The sequence below is a fragment of the Peromyscus maniculatus genome, chromosome 19, assembly GCF_049852395.1.
Source record: "Peromyscus maniculatus bairdii isolate BWxNUB_F1_BW_parent chromosome 19, HU_Pman_BW_mat_3.1, whole genome shotgun sequence".
Taxonomy (NCBI): Eukaryota; Metazoa; Chordata; class Mammalia; order Rodentia; family Cricetidae; genus Peromyscus; species Peromyscus maniculatus.
Window position 1 is genome coordinate 62,693,105 of NC_134870.1, and position 22,145 is coordinate 62,715,249.

The window sequence follows — 22,145 nt, forward strand, 5'->3', positions numbered from 1 at the left end:
CAGTTCTTAAAATGTTTTCTTTTCTTAAAAATGGGATATGGCATGAGATGGAAGAAGTGAACCACAAAAAATATATTACATGAAAAAAATCTATTTTCAATAAAAGAAAAAAATCAAAAATGTCAATTTATCATGAGAAAAACATATATACTAGACAATTTTGTGGTTCTAATACTTTGAATATTCTATAAATATTTTTCCTAAGTGAAGCTATGAAAACTGATATGTCTACTATAATGATTAACTTGCTTGTCTATGATTGAATTTTGAGATACCTAGGAAACTGCTAAAGCATACCCCTGCTGAGTTTATGAGGTTATTTTTAGATAAGATAATGGGGGAAAGACAGGGCCTCCTTGTGGACAGAAACATCCCATCGACTGGGGGACCAGGTAGGAGGAAAGAGATAGGGAGTGAAAGTTGGTACTTTCACAAAGATGCTTGCTCCCTGCTTTCACTGTAGGAGGTTATGAGACAGCTTCTCTCTTGCCATGCCCTCCACACAATAATGTACTCAACCCCTTGAAACTATGATCAATATTATCTCCCATACGTAGTGGCTCAGGTATTTTGCCAGTTACTTAAAAAAATTGACAAATACACTAATTTTAGTGCTAAATATCAAAAATGAAGCAATTAGTAATTTCATTTTATTGTCTGTGGACATGCATAAGTCTATCATTGATATGAAAATTATAAGAAGTTAATCTTCTCATCCCCATTTAATAAAAAAATCATAACCTCAAGGTACCCTAATGAACATAAACAATATATACTTTAATTTCGTATTCATATCAACATTCATATTTTAAGAGGTAAGCTTAAAAGTATTCTGTGGTAACATTTGTGTGTGTATGTGTGTGTGCAGAGAGAGAGAAAGAGAGAGAGAGAGAGAGAGAGAGAGAGAGAGAGAGAGAGAGTTAATACATGTACGTCAGTGCCTGTGTGAGTATGTATACGTGCGTGTATGTACATCTGTCTCTATGTGTGTACATATGAATGTTCTACTCAAACAAGCTCTAAAGCACAAATTCACCAATAAATTTGAACTTTCCCTTGCTCTTTTCCTCTAGACAACGACTTTGCTGCTGAGGTGCACCTCAGCCTTCCTCTTTGTTCTTTAGAACACACCTTAAGAAGATGGTTTTCGGCTTTGGTTAATATTTAGGAAAGCTGGCCAATGTTGATGTCACAAAATGGTAACCTTCCCCTGGATTTCTAAGTTCTTGGTAATTAGAAGAATCATTATGAAAGGACATCGTGCAGTTGTGCAGCTTTCTTTCCAGCCTTGCTGGTTTTGCAGTGCATTCATTCATACAGCCGGTGGCTCGGGCACGGCCCTGCTAACTTGCCTTGTCTGGTTAGCGGAATAAAGATGCACTGTCAGAGATGGTGTATTCTGAATAATGGATAACTGAGAGTCCCCTGACACAGGTTTGACGGCCATAAAATATGAGCTTTGTGATTGCCCTTATATTCATACTCTGGAACTGACTGGGGGGATATTATTTCTAAATGCCAAGCTAACTCTAATTGTGGCCAGTTTCAGTAGGTGATTCTCTCATTAGTGTTTGGAGCAATTACAGAGAAAATGGATTGGTGCAATTTTATTTCTGCATTGATAGAATCTATTCTTACTCCTGCGTTGTAGCTATTCAGATTCAAATCAGGCCTCTCATCACAAATGTCCTGTTTGTGAGGGACACAGCAAATGACTAGAGAGCTTCCCGCCCCTAATCAAGTTTGATTTCCAATGAGGTCAATGCATTTCATTGCCAGTAATGTGGTATTAAATCAACAGGTAGCCTGAACTTCCCTTTTACTTTGTGACAATTACTTAACTTATTGGCATCCTGATGCATTATTTATCACTTTCCTCTCTTAATGATGCAATCCCTTACAATACTATAGAAAATCAGAATAAAATAAACTGAGGGTTTGTACACACACCTGACCTCACACAAGACCACAATCAAAGCACTGGATTCATGCAAAAATGAAGCCCACTGTAATAAGAGATTAGGATTGGAAAGGAAGTATAAATACATGGAGAAGAGATTTGCTGCCTTGAATGAAAATATTCCTTTTTGTCTCATTTCACAGTTATAATGACATAGCCACAATGCTTTACCTAAAGATATTGAAGGCAACCAGTTACTGTAAAGAAAAATGAACAGAAATCTCCCTTGCAGGTACCATAAATTTTTAAAATGTATTATTTTGTTTCTACAAGAATTATTAAGATCACACATTTCCTTGATGGTCAGAAAGAGAAAATGTATCCAACACATTTTGTCCTATGCATACAATGAAAGGCAAATGGTGTGGTATCTTTCATTGTAGAAAGGCAGAGCTTTCATCATAGAGTTCTCTAGATCAGAATCTCCAAATTGAAGAGAGATAAGAGAATTAGAATGTGAATGTGTATATGTGTGTGCATGTGCCTGTGTGTTTATGTGTGTGTATGTGTGAAATGACTTTTAATACATGGTACACATTGAAACAATGATCTCCAAGACCAACTTTCCAGGAAATAAAATAATTGAAAATAAACTACCTTCTTCTCTCAGTAGAATAAGCATCAATGGCTACTCACCTAATCTCTCGATGGAATAGTACCGCTGCTTGCTGTCCACACGCACCGTCTCGGCATAAGGACTTCCAACGCCATATCCAATAATATAACCTCGCACCACAATGTTTGGGTTGAGAGGAGGAGTCCAACTCATGATGATGCAGTTTGTCTGGGGTCTCACATGAAGGGAGCTTGGCTGGTCAGGGACTTGAGACTCTAGGATTCAAAGACATAGGCAAGCCTCTTTATTAAGTCAAAAGAATAGCAAATATCCCATTTAAATAAGAGAGTATGTTATTCCACACAGACTCAAAATACAAATCATTAATTCAGTCCTTCTTTACAAGTACGTACTAAATTTTTCATTTTTAATTTGTTACAAGATTTTGTGTGTGTGTGTGTGTGTGTTGTGTATACACACATGTGGATACTAGAGGTAGATACCTAGTGTCCCCCTCTATAGATTTCTACCATCTTTTTAAAGATAGTTTCTCTCACTGAACCTGCTCCTCACTCACTAGACTGGCTGACTAGTGAGCTCTGGGGACCTGCTTTTCTCCCCTGTCTCAGCAGTGGTCTTAGTGTGTACTTGAAGTCCTGGTTTTTACATTGGTGCTGGGAATCCAAACGCCAAGTCTCCATGCTTGCCTGGCTGCACTCTACTGATAGAACCATCTCTCTTGCCATATCAAAGAATTTCTTGAATTTCATCCAACATATTTTGATCATACTCTTCCCCTCCCCCAGCACTCACACTAAGAATTTCTTAAATGCTATTTCTGTAGGCATATCTAGTATTATGCATCTTAATTTTAATAACCTACTTTTCTTTCTTCATTCTTTCTTCCTTAAGTATCAATAAATTGAAAAATTAAGACAAAAAATTTAAAAAAACTATAAAACAATGAAACTTGTCCTGTCTAAGAATTATTTACTCAACTTAAACAAATATAAAAATACATTACCAATCATATTTTCAGAAAATTTTAGAGGAAACTGGATAGATTGCTCAGCTACTAGTAGCGTGTGCTGCTCCTGAAGAGGAATGTGCTTAGGTTTTCAGCATCAATGTTGGGTGACTCAGTCACCTGTAACTGACATCTTCCTCTAGCCTCCATGAGCACCTACACAAATGAGCATATATCCCATTGCCCATACAAATATATGCATACCATTTAAAAAACATAGCAAAATATTTTAACAAAATGGATTGTCAAGATGAGCAAAATGGAGTTGTGATCTGCCCTGCATGTTTCAAAACGTACTTGGCTCACTACTTGTTAACTCTGACAAAATATGTTATTTGAGGAAAGGAGACAGCACTCTGGATTGAAGACACACAGGTCCAGATGTTGGGAGAGTTTGGTTTCATACCATGTTCTATCATTCACTAGATTAATTTTCCTAATTAAATCGACATGCCAGATAGTGCTTGACTCAAGTTAAGAAAGAGCTAAGCTAAATTGTGCACTAGATTCTAGCTATGAGACTGTAAGTAAGACCTTACTTGTAGGCCTCTGTTCCCTCAGCTGTATAATGAAGGTAAAGTTGGGAACAGTTTCATAGGGTATTGAAAAGACTTAATGAGAAATAATGCATAAAAAAATCTTATTATGAGTAGTACCTAAGTTCTCAAGAGATATTGAATATTAGAAAGAATATGTCTGTAGCACTCTAACATTTTCTTTTAAAGAGACAGTATACAAAAAATAATGAATTTTACTGCTAAACTGATATGGTTGCTACATCATCTTTCTGAAATCTGACTTTATCCTTAAAATACACTGATACTTTTTAATTAGTACAGATACTTATATAGCATCTCACATGTTGGAATGTAGGTTATTATTATTATTATTATTATTATTATTTATATTGATTTAGGATTTCTATTGTTGTGATAAAATGCCATGACAAAACACAACTTGGAAAGGGAAGTGTTTATTTCAAATGATAGTCCCAAGGTTACATTCTGTTACTGAGGGTAGTCAGAGCAGGAAGAGGCCATGGAGATTACTGCTTACTGGCTTGCTTAGCTTGCGTTCTTACACATCCTAGGACCACTTGCCCAGGGGTGACACTGCCTGCAATAGGTGTGGGTGCCCTCATATCAATAATTAATCAAGAAAATGCCCTATAAGCTTATCTACCAGCAAATATTATTGGGGACATTTTCTCTCTTGTGATTTCCTCTTCTCAGATTCTATCCTGTGTTGGTTTTGACAAAAAAAAAAAGAAAAAAAAAACCCATGACAATAAAGCCATATTATCTATGATAGAATACAGAATGTAGAAATAGTAGACATACTACCTAAATTCTTGTAGTTTATAACATGAGAAAAATCTGCACATAAGAAAATATTTACAGTAAATTATGATAAATATTATGATAGTATATATATATATATATATATATATATATGTATAGGCTATGTTGAAAATCACTAAAGTACTTTGAGAAAAAAAATAAAGTGACTATTTTGACCCTGATAGTCTATTAAATGCTTAAATGTAGTTCCTTAAAATTAACAAGTTACTAAAGAAATACAGGTGATTTGAACCTCATTCAATCGTGTCCTTTATTTATCTCTATCAAAGATATTTGGATGTAGACTCATTGAATAATGTTAAATAATTTGATTACTCAAGTAACACTATATTATCTTTCCTTTGTGATTTGATATCAAAAGATAATAATCTCCCTACACACTACTTTCATTCATATTCCACTTGAGAGTTGCAGTGTATGTGGTAAAAGGAAGAATGCTCTTAAAAACTTATGACAATAGGTGCCATATACAAATCACTCCAAAAGAGACTAAGATGATACATCAACAGAATTTTCTAAAGATGGTTTCATTTTCCTAAAGATGTCCTTTTGTGAGCAAGAGGGAACAAACTATTATTTTTCTTCCATAAATAAGACTGTTATATAATATGCAAAGGCATCATTAAAAATTATGTCTCAAAATGTGGATATAAACCTTTATAGCAGAAACACACAATTTGTGAAGTATTTCTCTAAGTAAAGTAGTAAAATAGATAAAAATAGAGGGATTAATATTTTCCAAACCTGTTGGTACAGTATTGCAACTGTCTTTGGTATATGATATGTTCCATAGCACATTCTGTTTAATGTATTTTAAGTTTTGAAATAACTATTAAAACAAAACAATATGCCTAATTTTATTTCAAGAAAACTACTGAATGTTATTAATATTTTCTGTATTTATGTTGTGTGTGTATGTTTACGTTTGTGTGTATGTGTGTGTGTGTGTGTGTGTGTGTGTGTGTGTGTGTGTGTGTGAAATGGAGGCCAGATGCCTATTTGAGACTTATTCTTAATCACTGCTCCAGTTTTCTTTTGAGACGGTGTCTCTAGCTGAGCCTAGAGTCTTAACTAGATTGTTTCTCAATCTATATGTTTGGAGGATTTTGCCAACCAGTTAAGATCATAGGGATAGAAGAAACGTATATATAAAGGCAATGTTAGAACTAGGAAATCTGATCCATAATATATGGCCTCCTGATCATAATACTAGGACAGTGAATTGTCCATAATTTATAAGAGCCAATTCATACCCACCTACTCACTTAATATGACAATATCCCTATTATTCTTCAGAATGAACTTTCATTCATATATTTGACCTCATAGGTTATAAAAACATTTATTACTAAAGTGAGCTGTAAAATACGAATTCAATGATTTCTCAATAGAAAGTATGTGACATAAGCACCACTTCTAAGGATCCAATTTTGGAATTTGCTCCTCAGAAGTACTTAAAAGATTTTACAATTATCTCTAGGAAAGTGACTGCATATATATAAAACATAAAGAAGTTACCAGAATAATTATTGAGATAATATGAAAGCTCACAATACCTGAAATATTCAAATTAATGTTGACCCAGTTCTCTACCTATACCTGAATAATCATGATATGGAAGTCTGGTGCCATTCATCAGGATGTGACAGAATTTGTTTCTATAATGCATATATTATCATTGAGTAATGATTATAGGTTTCCACTAATGAATAATGTTTATAAAATTTTGGTTGTGAGCCTAGCCTTTAACAGCTGAGCCATCTCTCCAGCCCAATGTTTATAAAATTAACAATTGTGACATTTCAGTCATTACACAACATCTCTAATAGGCCAATTATAGTGTAGATAGTGTGTCAATGGAAGAAATACAAAATTAAATAAACAGAATTTAAAAGGAAATCAGGAGAACTTGCTAAATGCTTTTCTAACAGTTCAGTAAGTGATACACAAAGGACATTTCCTCTTACAGTCTAAAGTAAGTGTTAATGAAGTCTTGCAAATTTGTGAAATGGAAAGCAATGTAAACAACTGCTACAAAGACCTGCTAAGGAATGTGTTTGGTATTTGAAGAAACGAAAGAAACCTGAAGCTTGGAGGGTTAGATAGAAAATTCAAATGAGTTACCTAGTAAGAATGTCAGTATTTGCTTCAATGGAAATTTCCTCAGAAAATTAATGGAATTAGAAATGATTACACAATTATTTTCTAAATATGACTATACATATGCATATTCATATACACATATGCATGGCAAAACTGGAGGTAAAATATTCACATACCATTGTTCATTGCAGCAATATTTACATTGATTATGAGTGACCAAGAGTAGAAATAACCCCTGTGCCAATCAATGGATGAAGATGCAAAAACAATGTGACAAATCAACAGACTATCCTTTTACCTCAAGAGAGAAAAGACTTTTGAACATGCAAATATGAGTTTAGTGAATATGAAGTTAAATTTTACAGGCACCAAGGAACGGATTTCATTCCATTTATATGAATTGGAATACTCAAATTCAAAGAGCCACAAAGTAGAATTATAATTGCCGGGGGGGGGGGAGAGGGGAAGAAAGAAATGAGTTACTGTTTAATTGCTTTAGCATTCAGCTTGTTAAGAAGGCAATGTGGAGATGGACGACGGTGATAGTTGTAGAAGGAAGTCATTATCCTCAACGCAGCCAAACTGCATACTGAAGAACCGTTAAGAAGGTGAGTTTTACATTATGTCTATGTTCGCACAATTGAGATTGGTGAGGCAGACGGCTCAGGTAAAGCAACTACATTTGTTGCCAAGCCTGATTACATAAGCTTGATACCCAGACCCGGAGTGGTAGAAGGAAAATACCAACTCTCACAAGCTGTCCTCTGACCAGCACAGGTATGGCATGGCATGTGCACGCACGCATGCACACACACACACACACACACACACACACACACACACACACACACACACATCATTAGTGTAACCAAAATAGGAATGGAGGAAGGAAAAGGAGACTAAAAGTGATAGACCCAGATAACACTCTGCATTAAGCAAGAGAAGAAGGTGTTGAATGGTGTTTCCTGGCAAGGAGGTGGCACATAAACTGTGTTCTATTTTCAGCTGGATTGCTATTTTTAATGGATTGCTTTATTAAGCTTGAGGTAACATCGAGGAAGGAGCACAGAGAACAGACAAACAAAAGGCTTTAACACTTGTCTGAGTGGATGTGCTGGAGGATTTTTAGTTTAAGCAATGTAGGGAGGATCTATTGAGGTGAAGGGAAACACACAGGTTTGAATTGTGTTAAATTTGAGTGTCTGTAAGTGTGTGGAGGGAGCAGGGAAGCAACTGGACATGTAAGGCTGGTTTGCGGTAAAAGATCATACTTAGAAACACATTTATAGAGATGCAAATATAAACACACACAGAGAGAGAGAGAGAGAGAGAGAGAGAGAGAGAGAGAGAGAGAGAGAGAGAGAGAGAGAGAGAGAGAGAGAGAAGGAAGCCAGTAGGATATAGATGGTATTTAAAACAAGTGTTTAAATATATATGTACGGCATATGTGAGTAATTAATAAAAATGCAACCAGGATCATTTTATTACTGTGTTCAAAATCTGACCCTGAAAATTTCCATCCCACACTGTAACACTAGAAACTTTCAGGCCATTTGTGGTCTTTGCCTCTGCCCCCTCATCTTCCTGACCTTTTTTTTTTAATTTTGTTTTTACACCACTCCCCTTTAATCAACTCATCCCATCTCTCTGCTTCATGCTGATACTTGGCTATTCTCAAACACACCAGATACATATTAGTATCCCATAAAGTTATATGTATGGGAGAAATCTCATTCTGAAGAATAAAAGGGAACTTTCCATTTCTGTTTTATATTCAGAAGTAAGTAGGTGAGTCCTAGTTTGCTGTTCTGGATTATGGGCCATTTCTTGGCCCAGTTATTATGACGAGGAGGTCATATATTATTGATTAGAATGCCTAGTTCTAACATTGTCATGAAAGATGCCTTCCTTCTGGCCCTGTGATCTTAACTGATTGATAAAAAGCCCATTACATATCTCAGTGCAGAAAAGCAGCATGTATTTACACTTCCCTTTTTATAATGATGGAAAAGCCTTGAGGTATGCACACAGAGTAACACTTTTTAATGCAATAAAGAATAAAGAGGAGCCCCAACAGCACTGGAAAGACCAGCTGAGTACTCAGGACAATGGTGTGCTTACAGCTGTGAAGAACCCATTTCTCCGGGTACTAACTTAACCAGGGAAGCCAGCCTTCCCCAAATTATTGCTCTTTTACTTTTCCTGTAGGATTTATTACATTTTTATGCTAACAATTTAATGTAATTATTCCATTGCTTTTTATCTCATTCCCTTTTATAAATTCTCAAACTCCTGCTTCTAGAACAGTTCCTGGCACACAATGCTCCAACATATGGGTATTGAGTCTGTATTTTCTGTAGTGTTAAACACAACTGTCATTATATATAAAATTACCGCAATTTTCTTTAACTGTCTCCACAAGATAAGAATTTTAAGGGAGAAAGAGAATAATGTAGAAATGAAATCAGATGAAAATACAGTTATTGATGCTGGTTTTTTCCCTTCCTAGTAATCAGAAAGATTTGTCTCTCCTGGCACTTTTTTAATGAAAATGATCTGCTGTGTGCCGTCTGCTGTGTGTAGCACTGACAAGTAGGGTCAGGAAGTTGGTACTTTGGAAAAATACTCATTTGTTCTCCATTTAGTGTACTGCTCTTTGGGGTTCATTTTTGGTAGACTTTTGTTACAGTCCTTGATAGGCTATGGTTTAATACAGCATATTCCAAAAGGCAATCGATTTAGCCATGTTCTGTCTTCCTTAGCATGATTAATACATGCCACTGTGTTCATGCCCACTTGGCAGCACTTCATTCCACAGAGCGACATTATCTCCTTAGGCCTCTTCCACCATAAATCTTGTTTCTTCACCTTTGAACTCCACCGTATAGATTTCCTAATAATTAATTCCTATCATTTTCTTAGCTGTGATGATTTAATAGCTTTTTTTAAAATTTTATCTTGTAACTTAATTTAATTTTACGTATCAGCCACGGATTCCCTCCCCGCCCCCACCTTCCTCCCAGCCCACCCCCCATTCCCATCTCCTCCATGGCAAAGACTCCCCTGAGGATTGAGTTCAACTTGGTAGATTCAGTCCAGGCAGGTCCAGTCCCCTCCTCCCAGGCTGAGCAAAGTGTCCCTGTATAAGCCCCACGTTCCAAACAGCCAGCTCATGCACTGAGGACAGGTCCCAGTCCCACTGCCTGGGTACCTCCCAAACAGATCAAGCTAATCAACTGTCTCAATTATCTAGAGGGCCTGATCCAGTTGTGGGCTCCTCAGCCATTGGTTTAGAGTTCATGTGTTTCCATTCCTTTGGCTATTCGTCCCTGTGCTTTTTCCAACCTTGGTCTCAACAATTCTCATTCATACAAACCCTCCTCTTTCTCGCCAATTGGACTCCTGGAGCTCCACCTGGGGCCTGGCCATGGATCTCTGCATCCGGTTCCCTCAGGCATTGGATGGGGTTTCTAGCATGACCCCGCTAGGGTGTTTGGCCATCCGATGACCAGAGTAGGTCAGTTCCGGCTGTCTCTCGACCATTGCCAGCAGTCTTTTGTGGGGGTATCTTTGTGGATTTCTGTGGCCCTCTCTAGCACTTTGCTTCTTCCTTTTCTCATGTGGTCTTCATTTATCATGGTCTCTTATTCCTTGTTCTCCCTCTTGTTCTTGATCCAGATGGGATCTTCCGCTCCTCTAAGCTCTCTTTCCCTCAACCCTTGCCCTTCATTACCCCCACTCACGTCCAGGTTGTTCATGTAGATCTCATCCATTTCTCTGTCATTGGGCGATCCTTACGTCTTTCTTGGGGTCCTGTTTTCTAGGTAGCCTCCCTGGAGTTGTGAGTAGCAGTCTAGTCATCTTTGTTTTACATCTAGTATCCTCCTATGAGTGAGGACATACCATGTTTGTCTTTCTGAGTCTGGGTTACCTCACTCAGGATGATTTTTTTTCTAGATCCATCCATTTGCCTGCAAACCTCATGATGTCATTGTTTTTCTCTGCTGACTAGTATTCCATTGTGTATATGTGCCACAATTTATTTATCCATTCTTCAGTTGAAGGGCATCTAGGTTGTTTCCAGGTTCTGGCTATTACAAACAATGCTGATATGAACAATCATATCAAATGCCCCTGTGGTATAATTGAGCATTCCTTGGGTATATGCCCAAGAGTGGTATAGCTGGATCTTGGGGGAGATTAATTCCCAAAAGTTATATACCACAAAATGCACTGAGTGTTAGCCTGAATTGTGATATTTGGGAAACACTAAGTTCCTTTAGCTGTCATCCCATCATCAAACAGAAAAATTACACTCTGTTTAAAATATACTCATGTTGATCCTTCATAGTCAGGATAATTTTCTAATCTCTGTGGGTATTCCAAATGAGAAACACAATCACATATCTATAGATACAAATTAAGCTGGGCGATGGTGGCACACTCTTTTAATCCCAGCACTCGGGAGGCAGAGGCAGGCAGATCTCTGTGAGTTTGAGGCCAGCCTGGACTACAGAGTGAGTTCCAGGAAAGGTGCAAAGCTACACAGAGAAACCCTGTCTCAAAAAAAATACAAATTAAAAACCATAAATGAGAGACAAATATGTATTTGTCTTTATGGAATGGACTACATCACTCATGATTGTTGAAAAGTAGAAATATTGAGATAATTAGTATCATATTTATTGAATATCAGTGCATAATGTGTAAAATGTTAAATGAGATGATGTTTATGAAAATAGTAAGTATAGCACATACATAATTTATATCAGTAAAATTTAGTTATTAATGTAATAAGGAGCCTAACAAAAACCTACATGACTTCTAATACTAAGAAAAAAATGAATAAAGATTTGTCAGAAAAACATTCCTTTTAAACAACTACATATATGAGGAGGCCCCAGTCTTTATCAAATAGTATGCTAAATAAATTAAATGTTCTTCTACTAAAAGGGTATACAAATTGTGATTTGAAGATATACCAATGTATCTTTAAAATTCCAAGTCAAGATACTTTTCAGACAACTAGCAGCTATGTCTTAACTTTTGCCATATATTTTCAAAGAAACAAAAAGCTCACGATGCATCATGTAAGTTTATGATTTGGTATTGGGCTACATTCATAGCTATTTTAGGCAACATGAAGTGTGTGAGCTATGAATAGACATATCTATTTCCAGGGCTTTGTTTTTAATTCATAACAGAAGAGAAAGGTGATGCAGTCCTATGTTTTAGAAAAGTGTAACAAACAGAAGAATATATACATCTAGATGTAACTATTACTTTCTCAAAATAACAGTAGATATGAACAAAGAAGCAAACTGTGTGCTATTTACAATCCACATGCTTTCCCAGCTGTATTTATGTCATCACTTGTCCATCAACTGTGTAATATGGAATGGGTAAGACACCAAGAAGTTGAAGACAAAGCATGATCCTTGGTATTAGTCTATGGAGAGGAGTTTGACCTAGAGACTATGCACCTAAAAGTGTGCAGAAGATGGACAAGTTGATTTGAAAATATACTCCCTAAACTTTTTGGGCAGGCAGCCCATGAACTCCAAAAGCTTGAGACTTCTATAGCTGAGTAAGTGAAGCTGGAGCAGAAGTGAGTACCAGATTAGATAGTTGAACATCAGACAGGAGGAGATGATGAGCACAAATGAAGATGAGTTTCGACAATAAAATGATAGCATCATGTCTTTCTATGAACAATCAATTTGGCAACACTATAGTGTCTAGAGTATAAGAAGACTGAGTGGTGTCAAAGGAACAGGTGTGACATTGCTTTCAGGTGACAAATGATGACAGGCTAATAGGAAGTGTGCTGGTTTGAATGTAACTGATGGGATGGAGAAGGTAAGAATGCAGGTCATGGCTATTGCAAGGATATTGAAAAAAAAGTGAAATGGAGGTGAGGATGGGAGCAACAAGCTGGGGCTTTATGTTTGAGGAGTGGTACCTAGATGTAGTCTCGAGGCAGAGAATACAATGACTAGTTTTGTTTATTTTTTGAAACAGAAACTCATTCTCACAATTGGTATTAAAAAAAAAACAAAACAAAGCAAAACAAAAACAAGCAAATAACAAAAAATCAGTAATAGTAATATGGTCAGCTCACAGCTAGTTGTTTAAGCTTTACTCTTCTAACCTGATGTCTCAAAAGACAGAAACTATAGTAAGTTCTCTTGACTACTGCTGCTTTCTGTTATGAACTATGCCATGAATGATCTGGTCACCCATTCGACTTCTATTCTAGCCACAGAGGAGTCAACTTCACTAAACTAATGTTACAGGGAAATAAGACAATGCACAACCTATGAAAAATACTGGTCATGGCCCCAGCAACATTCGGTGAAACACCATGTGACTAAGGTGCTGACTTGATTTTACATTTCATCCTCAAATAGTCAGAAAAATGTTTCTGCCTATTATTCTCTGTTACACTGATTTAATTATGTATTCCTATGCTGGATATCATTGTATTGATTTTTAATCAGATTTTATAGCAAATGTTAATTATACTTTTGTAACTTTCTTAGAATTACTTTACATTTATTCTTCCACATAAAGTTGACTGTGACTGGAATTGCATTAATCATTGATGTGGGAAGAATTAACATTTACATAGTGCTCACATAGTCATCCAGGAATGAGTATTTTCTCTCTTTGTATATACATATATGTATTTATATTTGTGTATGTGTATATATATGTATGTTCTGTTTTCTCATATCTCATTTTATATTTTTATAAAAATGTAATATTTTTCTTTGAACACATACATCCATATCTTGTTAAATTTAGCTGTAGAGATCATATTTTAGTTTAAGTTTTTGTTTCCTTCTTTTCAATGATTAATATAATTAGTTAATGATATCATTGCTACTTAAAGGGAAATCACCTTTTGTATTTATATATAAGATACCTACTGGTTTATAAAATTTTCTAATTATTTCAAATGGTTTTAAGGTATTTTCTTGAAATTTCCAAATATTCAATAATTGTTTTTCTAAAAATAGTAATACTTTTAGAAGTGAAATGATATGTTTTTTAAAAACATATTCATTTTTCCTACTGAAATCTGTACATTTTAATACCTGAAATAGTTGTAACCTCTGCCAGCCTCTTGATTTTAAAGACACTATTTTAATTATTTCATAATTTAGCATAATACTTGCTCTTAGGTTCTTATGAAAACAATACACATTTTATAGGCTGCTTATACTCTTATTAACATGAATTTTTAAAATCATCAATGACTGTTTTACAATTTTTCTCTTTATTATTAAATATTATTATATAAGTAACACACACACACACACACACACACACACACACACACACACACACACACACACACAAGATGTGTGGGCTCTTAACAAGTTTAAAAATATGTCCGCATTTGTATCAGAGGTGACTATCCCTGCTTCCTTAATGCAAACATGACTTTATCATCCCAAGCAAACAAATGCATCATAAGAAACAGTAGTAATATTTTGTTATTCTCTCAAAATGAACTATAGGCAAAGGCTGGGGTCTAATACGTTAAAACCAATAATAACAGCACATGTCAAGTACTTGGTTGTTGTTATAGTTAATCTCTGGTGTGACTTTGAGATATATTCAATTGTTATGACTTTCTTATATGACTAGACTTAAGTTTTGAAGAGGTTAAATTACTCTTTCATGATTATACAATAATTGAAGCAGGGCTCAAACTTAATGAATCAGAATCCATACCTCTCTCTCTCTCTCTCTCTCTCTCTCTCTCTCTCTCTCTCTCTCTCTCTCTCTCTCTCTCTCTGTGTGTGTGTGTGTGTGTGTGTGTTACATAGTAATTGATCATTTCACCAAAGCAATTCATAAGGACATCAAACATTCTATGAACAAATTAAAGTTTGCTATGGCTAGGAACAGGATTCATGTACTTGGAAATTTGGACATTTTTCCAGCTCTAACTAATCTCTGTTTTCCTTTATAGACTGTTGCTCTGGGTTTCTCAATAGCCACTTGGCCAAGAACTGAATCAGACTTTCAATTTCTTAGAAAAATTAGTTTTGGTTTTCCTTACTCCAATCCTTGTACAAAATGAACTCCACTTGAATTATAGTAAGAGTCTCCGATCTTAAATTGTACTATAACAGCAGCTGAGGACTGATTTTCTAAACGTACCTGTCAAGAATCAACTTACTATCATAAATTACTCCTACCAAAAGTCCATGGAAAAATTCCATTTCTTGACATATTACTTGCATATTTCCTCTCGCATCAAGTACCACATGGACATCGAGGTAATTTCCAAGGAGTAAATATGCTTTTGCTATGGATGCAAACCCCACTCCTTACCCTAACTTATAATTGTTTACTTAGATGCATTTACGTTGTAATGACTTTAACTTTTTTAAAACTAAACTAATACAAAGCAAATACTTCTTTGGCATTTGTCAAAATGAAAATCAGTTTCATAGAGCATCATTAAGTATCCCTACTACAGTAAAGCAAACATTAAACCTGTTTGCCTGTTTGTCAGGTCCTAAAGATTTCTTTTGAAAGTCAACCTACATTTTACTTGGAGCAATATATTCTTTGCAAGTATGTTTTCTATTTACGAACATATTGGGTATCATTTTAGTATGGATTATTAGTTTGATAACACAATTTAGACATGTTCATTATGAACTCAAAACTTAAAATCCAATTCTTAATAGCTATGTATTAAACACTTTTTTCATGACTTGAAAGGTAAAACATGTGATTCTAATTTTGTGCATATTTTAATTATGTTGGGAAAATCCTCTGTATAATTTCCTGTAGTTTTTTTTTTTAGTTCTGAGACGTGTATTAAAATCTATGAATATATTGCCATTTATATAAAGAATTTAAGATTATGAAACAAACAGAAAGTAGAACTGAACATAATAATTTAAATAGTACCACCACAATAATTAGATAAAAACAGATGTTAGAACAGTCTTTAGAACAAAAATCCCATTTTCCCCATATGTCATAACAGAAGAAAGGTATCATGGCTGATGAGAAGAGTGATAAACTCATATGCCATGTGCCATCCTGGACTGCGCTCTGATTCCTAAATGTTATTTTTGAAGTAATTGGAGGTATTTGATGGAATTTTTAGTATAATCAGAATATGAAGTAAATTGGTAGTCTTTAAATTATTTAAAAAGGAAAACAAGGGCTGGAGAGATGGCTCAGAGGTTAAGAGAGCTGGCTGCTCTTCCAGAGAGAGGTCCTGAGTTCAATTCCCAGCAACCACATGGTGGCTCACAATCATCTGTAATGAGATCTGGTGCCCTCTTCTGGCCTGCAAAGTTTGAAGAACAGGCTGTAACATATATTCATATACATGATTATTTATTCATTATAATGATTATGCAACTATCTATATGTTCTAACAAACTTATATTATGTGTAAATGGGATATAGGGGATATGAATTCAGGGTGTTAGAAAGATAATCTGATAAATATTGGGAAATGAGACTATTTATTCTGTTCTCTATATTGTATCTACAACTCTTAATGACTATGGTACCTGTGAGGGGTTTAAAAACTATTCAGAGGTCATGGTATGTCTGGGTGCTTTTCCACAAATAGTTCAAAACTTCCTTAAAAGTGCTGTTTACTTCTGATGGTTGCCTCACATTCTTATTTTATTTGTTTACTTTAGAGAAAGACTCATTAGCTCAAGATTATCTTGAAATCACTCTGTAATGGAAGGATGACCTAGAGCTCCTGTTCCCCATCCATCTACCTTCAAAGTGGCAGGATTGTAGGCGTTTATCTCCATACCACATTGATTACTCAGTCCTAACAATCAAATCCAGGGTATGTTTTGTGACTGTGCGACAAGCACTCTTAACAATTTAGCTACAACTTCAGCCCCTCTATTCTCATATTGACTATAGAATTCCAGAGCAGATTCCCATCCTCTCACTCATATAATAATGCTTATGATGGTTAATTTTGATTGTACTTGGATCGAGAAACAAGTAGGGTACTGCCTTGATGGTAGGTATCTTTGTTGGCAGTGGTCTTGCCAGAGAGAAGTAGTTGATGAAAAAATGTAAAGACCTGTCTGACTGTTGGTCCCAGGGATTGGGGCCCTAGCTGGACAAAAGTGGAAAATGAAGAAATCACACTGAACATGAGCAGTAACATTTCTCTGCTTCCTGGATGTGGACACATTACTAGCTACTTCACACTTCTACCACCATGAATTCTTTGACATGCTGTATGTGCTATACGTATTTAGTACTGTATGTACTAAAACCATCATCCAAAATACATTCTTTCTCATTAAGTTTCTCCACATTAGGGATTTGTTCACAGAATTGGGGAAAGTAACAAATATGCTTGTTTTCCTTTTCCTTGATAATTAATTTCTCTTTCACGCTGTGTTTTGATACAATTTGACCACAAATAATAGTGCTAACACAGAGCTAAAAAAGAAACATAATTTTCCTTATGGTATATACATTTATTAGGTATGTTTATAATTTTTTCAATGACTCAAATATTATTAAACTCCATGGCAACTGTACTAGCTGTTGTATGTGTATGTGTATGTATGTGTGTGTATGTGTATGTTTGTGTGTACATATGTGTGAATGTCTGTGTGTGTGTGTGTGTGAGTGTCCTGCTGAGTCTCTTTAGTATTGTTCCTATGTACATGCTTTTACAGCTGATCAATTGGGATTGGATAACCATTTAAGTGGACCATCTGGTGAATTCTGATTCTCCCTTTCTCAGCAGTCTTTAATTGTTTTTGTCTCTCCATCTCAAGGTGTGATCCTGTGAAATTTTCCCCATTCACATTGACATATCAAGTGGTCTTGTCATTATTCAAGTCTTTTTTGGATAGCCATATTGTTGGGTTTAATGGGTGTAACTTTCCTGTTATATACAGAATCTTTCTGCTCCCTCTTTCAGGATATTCCTGAGTCTTAGGTATATGGGTTGTATTGTAGATGTATCAACTGTTGACTATGGCTGTAAATCTAAAAGTTCTATCTTCTTTTGGTTGGGGCATTGCTTATTTCAATCTTCATCTTCTGGCATATTCCCCCAATAGTGAATTCTTGCTGCTCTCATATAAGAACCTTAATAACTAAATATGGTCCATGATAATATGTCCATTTCAGAACCCTATATTACTTACATCTACAAATTGTCTCCTGACATAAAAATGACAGGTTTTCAGGGGATTCGTGTTCAAACATTTGAGAAATGACCTTCTTACAACATATCATAACTCATACATTTTCTACTATTCTTTGTTTTCTCCAAAATTCTCAATTTATTAAGAATCACATTGTCCTGATTAATAATTATTCTAAGGGATGTTTTATTTTATGAAATTTTTCTTAAGTAAATATCCAATTTTAATATCGAGTCTCTTCTTTGTAGATAGACTCATTCAACATAGATCTTAACCATAATTCTATGAATAAGATTGAATATATGTTCTTTCTCTATCCATGTACTCAGAGAGTGTTACACACTATGCTAATTCCAAAGCACAGAGTTGCCTTGGTGCATCATATCCCCAGTAAAATGAATGTTAAATGACTCCATCTTCATTATTATAGGTATAATTACCTATTTCCTGAGGGCAGGAAGATAGAGTAGTTCCCAGATCCCACATTTTGCTTCATATTGTCATACTTTCAGGAGTCTCTGTACTGCTGGTATTTTGCTAACCAAGCTACTCCATTTCATGGGAAATGTTTAATTTTAAATTATACCATCATTGATGATGTATGGCAATTTCCACCTGTTCCTGCCCTTTATAAAGACAGGATAAACAGATTTCCAGGCTTGGTTTCCCAAAGGACACCTCAAGAACTTCATAAAACATTTTCTCATTTTGTTATGTAAGGCATGTATATAAGAAGTTTGGATTGAATTCCAGTGATCTTGGTATTTTTTAAGCTGAATATCCGAGGTACAAAATAAATATTTCAAACTTACCAGCTACCACAAATAGCAAAATGTGATTGCCAGGGAACCTTGAACAAACAGTGAAGTTTGGGTTTATAATTACTTTAACAAAATGTCCTAATTAAAAGGACAATCCATGAGGATTCCAGTGACTCTCAAAGTTACTGTTCATTTTTCACACAGCTTAAGCCAATTAGAGAAAGAAAGAGAAGCACCAGAATCAAAGAAAGGAAGAAGAGGCAGCTGAAAAGTCAGCAAATAGTACTACCTCTGTTTAGTGGACTCAAGGTTCTGAGCCATGGTCATGAACACATCTCTCTGAGGGTCACTAGGACACTTGGGAATGGAGATGGTTACACAGCAGATATATAGCAGGAGTGCTAATATCCCAAGCCTCTTCCAGTGTAGATTTTTTTCACTGGAAAACAATACTTTCCATTTTACATGTTTTTCAAAATTATTGTTTTTCCCTTATCCATAATTTAGGAAAGATTGAAGCATTTCTATGTGGTTATTTCTTACTTGGGAATGATTTCTACTCAAAGCTCTCAACATCAGCTCTGAAAGCTTGTATAGAAGCCATTGTCATGTGATTTTATCATTTAAGCATTTACATGAATTAGTCAAAATAAAGAAAGTTTATTTCACTAAAATCTTTATAAAATAATGTATGTGTACACATGAGAGGATGTATGTGTTTGTGGGTGTGTTTAAGTGGTTTCTGGGTACTGTTTCTGTGGTCCATTCATTAACACAATTATTCCTATTTTATATTTGAATGTTGCATTGAAAAGAAAATCAAAAGGAAGTCAGTTCAAATCTATTTTTAGGACTTAATAAGAATCATCATGGATCAGTAAAATGAAAATGCATTTAGAATAACCCTACTAATTTCTTACAGTGAATGAAGCGTTTCATAAAGTAAAATTTGCCTTATTTTTTATAGCTAAATTTTCTGAAATCTCTTAGTTTCCATAATGCTTCAAATAATCTGATATCATATTCTATAACATCACTGAGTCAAGAAGTATCTGCTCCACCAGCATCCTTTTTTATTTACATTCTGTATTCACATTACTAACCTGTATTGTAAGAAAGGACAAGAATTGTTTCAGCAATTACCATCAAGATGAAATTATAGAAGAATGAAATTTATGCAAAATTGAACCATGTTAAGGTAAAGAACTGGTAAAAGAGTAACAGTCGTTGAGCTAGAGATGCCTAAGTGGTTACAAGAACCTTATTACTGTGCAGAGGACTCTGCTTTTGTTCCCACCACTGACATGGAATCACACCTCATCTGTGACTCATCTCTCTGGACATCTGATGCCCTCTGACAGTGCCCACGGGCATCAAGCACACACATGCTGCACACATATACGCCATATATGTTGACAAACTCTCAAAGAAAATAAAAATAAATAAATCTTCCAAAAGAGTAACATTCACATAAATGAGCATAAATTGTTCAGATCCAATAGTGGCTGCAGTAATATACTAAATGAATGCTTTTTAAAGAATACTTGATGGCTTTTCTGTTTAATCATACTTGTCAAAACATCCCTTTCTTAAAATACCTGCTTCTAGTACTCCTTATTTTAATGAAATAGTTTCCAATCAGTGCAACCATTATCTATGCATTGGTAGAGTTGTTCTTACCAGTTTCTTGCTTGCACTCCTCATGACTCAACACACTAGAGCTTCTTAATTACATTTCCTAATACTTGTTTCAACTGTGAAATAAGGAAAATGTAAGGAGGAACACTACATGAAGAAGAGAGAGAAACTTAGAATGTGGAAAATCTCAATAAGCATAAGCTTTTGATATGGCTCTCCTCATGAGAACTACATTCAGGTTATTGACCATAACAGAGATACGAAGATGGATTATACATAGATGGCTCAAGTATGAAAAAGAAAACATGTAATGGAGGGAAGGTTGTGTTCCAGCCAAGAAGCTGTGATTTTCTATGTTGGATCCACTTGGTATTTGATTCACTCAGAGTCAGAGAAAGAGCACGTAAGTCAAGTGCAGAGTCCTTTCCATTCTGGATATTTTATAGGAGCCCCTGCGCCTCTGCTCCATTTATTTTCACTCCTTCCAGTAAGAGATATGGCCTCTAGGTTTGGGCAAATGATCTGATCTCACTTCTTAGAATCGTTTGCCTTGAATCACTGCAGCTGTTTCATAAATTTCTACCTCCATCCACAGCTCTGGGGTCAGTGGAGGCTTTGCACTAGGCACTAGGCATGGATTCACAGATGCAGACCTTGAGTTCTAGCTATTGGTTCTTAGCTGACCTGATCAATTTAGTGAGTGATTTTAGGTTGTTATGTTTCTTTGAAGTACAGCTCATAATATTTACTTCATGGAAATGGATGACAGTATTAAAAAGGAACAGTACAAAAAACTTTGAACATTATTCCTGATGCAAATAGAAAAATTGTGTTAATGGCTTATAATTATTTAAATAAAACAGATAGTAGCACTCATAAGCCCAATTTCATTGATCTCTTTGCAAGTAGAGCTCCAGTTTTGGAGTATCAGAACCTTTCTGTGGCAGGAAGACTGTTGACTGACGTGCCCACTTAGTTGCCCCTTATTTTCTTATAGTATGGACTATTGTCCTAATCTGAGAGATTTTCTTCCATACAAAGTGATACTCTGTAGCACTTTCTAGTCTCTCTATAATGCTTTCTTTTTCTTTCTAAAAATAACAAAAAACAAAAATCTTTATTATTTTAACTGATGTGTCTGTGAATAGTTATGTGCCTCTGAATGTATATACCCACTAATGCCACAGGTATTGGATACGCCTGAGAGCTGGAGTTACAGGTGATTGTGAGGATGCCAATGTGGGTGCTGGGACATATATTCTCTGGGGAAGAGCAGCATACACTCTTAATGGTTAGCCATCTCTCTAGCCCTGCTTTTTTAGAAAGTATTTATCACTACCCTTCTCCAGCTGAATAAAATGTGTACTCCTTGAAAACAGGGACTTTATTGTTTTGCCTGAAAGAAAAACAAAACCTACTTTGTACACATAAATTCTTAATAACTATTCTCTCATCTATTAATGACATATGGAACCTTGTAAAAATTTGACTTTGTGTCAATTACATAACCCAAGTCAATATTTTAATATAGTTATTTTTATACAAACCTCTGGTTTTGG

General features: G+C 35.4%; 1 protein-coding gene across 2 annotated transcripts in view; it reads right to left on the minus strand.

Moving 5' to 3' along the window:
- Dcc (DCC netrin 1 receptor) overlaps positions 1–22,145 on the minus strand; it is a 1,155,384-nt gene that overhangs the window by 170,321 nt on the left and 962,918 nt on the right. For both annotated transcript variants that reach the window (XM_016001609.3, XM_016001571.3), the window contains exon 15: positions 2,597–2,791. In XM_016001609.3, the coding sequence (XP_015857095.1) occupies positions 2,597–2,791 (195 nt within the window). The remainder of the gene's footprint in view (positions 1–2,596; positions 2,792–22,145) is intronic.